Source organism: Tigriopus californicus, chromosome 3 (assembly GCF_007210705.1).
Source record: "Tigriopus californicus strain San Diego chromosome 3, Tcal_SD_v2.1, whole genome shotgun sequence".
Lineage (NCBI taxonomy): Eukaryota > Metazoa > Arthropoda > Copepoda > Harpacticoida > Harpacticidae > Tigriopus > Tigriopus californicus.
Genome location: NC_081442.1, coordinates 5,230,345 through 5,233,346, shown reverse-complemented (window position 1 = coordinate 5,233,346; position 3,002 = coordinate 5,230,345). Strand labels below are relative to the sequence as shown.

Genomic DNA, 3,002 nt, shown 5'->3' with positions numbered 1-3,002 from the left:
GGGGGGGGGGGGGGGGGGGGGGGAATATATAATATATAATGTATGTAATTTGGATGGGATATGATATGGCCTTGTCGCTTGAAAGTTAAACTAGAATGCCACGATCATCACCACACAACAGACCAGGAGCAATATGGATTGGTCCCTGTTTGGGTTTCCTTCTCCATCGGATGTTTTGAAGGGGGTTCAAAAATTTGCGTCGTCATCTTTTCTCTCTCGGTCAAGCTTGCTCTTGTTCGTTTTGACCATGTAAATAAAGTAGGTGAGCGTCTCCTTTTCGGAAACGGAAATCGTTTTGAAGTGTCTCATCAGACTCTGAAATGAGACATGAGAGGCGTTAATGGGTTGGGCCTGCTTTGGAGATGAAGGTAAGGATCTTACGTCCGCCAATTGAGCCTTGTTGAGACCAGGGCGACTTGGAACCTTGAATTGCTTCTTGTACCGCCGGAGTGTGTTCACTTGCAATTGGTAGAGATCGACGTCCGGATGTTCCGAGTCTGTTTCGCCCGAGTCGTCCTCGGAGTCTTTCCGTCTTCGTTTCGTTCGCACGCTTTGAATGAGATCTTTGTGGTGATCACAAATGTAGATGTGGTTGGCCTAAACAGATGCAGTTTGCACAAGGTGAAATTTTAATGAATACGCACACTTTGTTATAAAGAACTCGTCCTTACGCTGGCGTCCTCAAAAAGCTTGAGCTTCCGTTGCATAACCGTTTTCTGAATGCGTTTACTGTAACTGGCATTGCCGGCCACCCGCCCACATCTTCGTCCATTTTCTTTGAGACAACAAATCTGCTCACGCGGGAGGTGGTCCTTCGAGTCGTCTTCTGGCCGAGTACCCAAATTGGGCATATATGAAGAGGATGGTCCGCCTGTGGGTGGCATGTTATTCAGGGACATGTTGAACCCATTCGAACCCATTCGAACCCCTCGGGGTTCAGTTTTGATTTCGGTTTTGACCTCGGTTAGGGTGGCTGGACCATAGTTCTGGTCCATCATTTGTTACGAGATCAATCCGGGAAGTAGAGGGCCAAACAGCCAATTTGGGAGTTGAAGCAACGCTGAAAAATAAAGTGAACCGGTTTGAAATCAAACGTGGAAAGGGCGGGGCAAAGGAACACATCAGCTCGAGAAATATTATTCAGCCAAATCAAATTAACATAAACTTTGTAGATATCAATCTTCATGACTGGCAAATGTTCAGAATGTAAAATGGCGGGGATTGCGGATTGATCTTCATCCAGCGGGTAGGAATTCGTTTCGCAATACGTCTTTGACCGCATGTTCCCCGGACATAATAGACATAAACAAGTTGGATCCGGGCAGAACTGGATAGACCTGTCCGAATGCGACCACAGCCGTTGCCTGACGTTGAAGTTCTTGGAGAGAAATGGAACCCGAATTAACCATTGATGATGCAGATGCTCCTGCTCCGCTCATGACAGATGGACCTGCACCTAAGTATGAGCTATGGCCTAAGGGACCATCAAATGGCGGATTGGGCGCTCCATGAATGGGAGGCATAGGAGCAGGGCCTTCACCCGACGTCCAACTATTCTGAAACTGTTTCGGAATGGGTTTGGCGTAAGGGACTTTTTTCTGTTGTTGATGTTGTTGTTGATGCTGCTTGTTGTCCGCTATGGCTTCCTCGTCAGGGTCGAATCCGGGTATGATAGAACTGCTCGATGCCCCCAAAGCACCAAAACTAGGATTCAAACCAATCCCACTATCGACTCGATCTTCGGGAGCCATGCCCGGAATGGTGATAGCGGCTGCAGGCATATCACTTGACGTCAAACTGTCATCTTCGGTGCCGACGGGCATGGTATTCAAATTGTATTTGTCTCGCATGGTGTCGCCGGGACGGTTGCGGGTCCAGAACTTGCACGTGTGATCGTTGGAGCCTGAGCACAAAATATGGCCGATGGGATGCCAAGCTAAGGACCAGACAATGGATTCGTGAGCTTGTTCGATGGTGCCCACTTCTTTGTCAGCGCCCACGTTCCAAAACATGATGGATCCATCGGAGCCACCACTCGCGAATACACCTTCATGAACGGGATGCCAGGCCAGCGTGGAGGCTTCTTTCTTGTGACCGCGGAAGGTCTGGACCTCTTCCTTGGTGTTGCGAATATCAAAGAGCTTGAGTAGGTGGTCCCGCGAGGCGGTGAGTAGCCAATTGCCGTTCTGATTCCACTCAATATCCATGACCGTGCTCTTATGGGCGTGCAAGGTGCTCAACACTTTGCCAGACTTGGCGTCCCAGATCTTGATGGGCTGTTGGTTGTCCTTGGAGCCCGAGGCCAAAATGCCTTTCGTCGGATGCCAATCCACGCACTTGACGTCCGAACCGTGACCGCGCAATACGCGTTCTTCCGTGCAAGTGTAGAAATCCCACACGCGCACCGTGCCGTCATCCGAGCACGAAGCGAATTTGACATCGGTGGGCGCGAAACTGACCGAGCGCACGGGCTCCTTGTGCGCTTGGAACATCTTGACATTATTCATGTTGGACTGCCAGTACTTGACATAGCCACCATGGTCGCCAGTCACCATCCACTGATCATTGTGCGACCATACCATAGCCCGCACGGGCGTGTCATGCGCTTGCAGAATAGTCTCGAAATTAAAGGTCAGCCCGTTCCAGAGCGTGAACTCGCCCGAACTGGCGCCCGTGATCAAACGTCGACCTTCGGGCGTCCAAGCCAAGGTAAACACGGGACAACGCATCTTGTTGGTGGCCGTCTTGACGAACTTGGTGGTGACGGCATTGGCCGGATTGTCCGGATAGCCCATGGGCGGCAGCAGTTGCGGCACGTACATTGAATCGGGTTGAAGGGCTCGCCGGTCCCGCCCATCCCGCTGCCACACTCGCCGTTCCAACAGCGACAGAAACGAAGAGTTGTAATCCACTGTCCGACGCATCATACTTTTCCGCGGGCGTTTCCCATCAAAATCGTCGTCCCCGGGATTGGTCGAGCCGCTGGCGTTGGCCCCAGTGCC

General features: G+C 51.3%; 2 protein-coding genes across 2 annotated transcripts; both read right to left on the bottom strand.

Moving 5' to 3' along the window:
* Nucleotides 1-180: 180 nt before the first annotated feature.
* Nucleotides 181-912, bottom strand: LOC131878033 (histone deacetylase complex subunit SAP30 homolog; the record flags this gene model as incomplete). Its single annotated transcript, XM_059223933.1, is given in 3 exon segments — nt 181-315; nt 382-597; nt 672-912. Coding segments are annotated over 3 exon segments (586 nt in total), but the record flags the coding sequence as incomplete, so codon positions are not given.
* Nucleotides 913-1,060: 148 nt separating this feature from the next.
* LOC131878017 (pre-mRNA 3' end processing protein WDR33-like) lies at nt 1,061-2,996 on the bottom strand. Its single transcript, XM_059223912.1, has one exon. It carries the CDS (start codon nt 2,925-2,927, stop codon nt 1,236-1,238), a length of 1,692 nt encoding a protein of 563 aa, XP_059079895.1. The 5' UTR covers nt 2,928-2,996; the 3' UTR covers nt 1,061-1,235.
* Nucleotides 2,997-3,002: the final 6 nt, after the last annotated feature.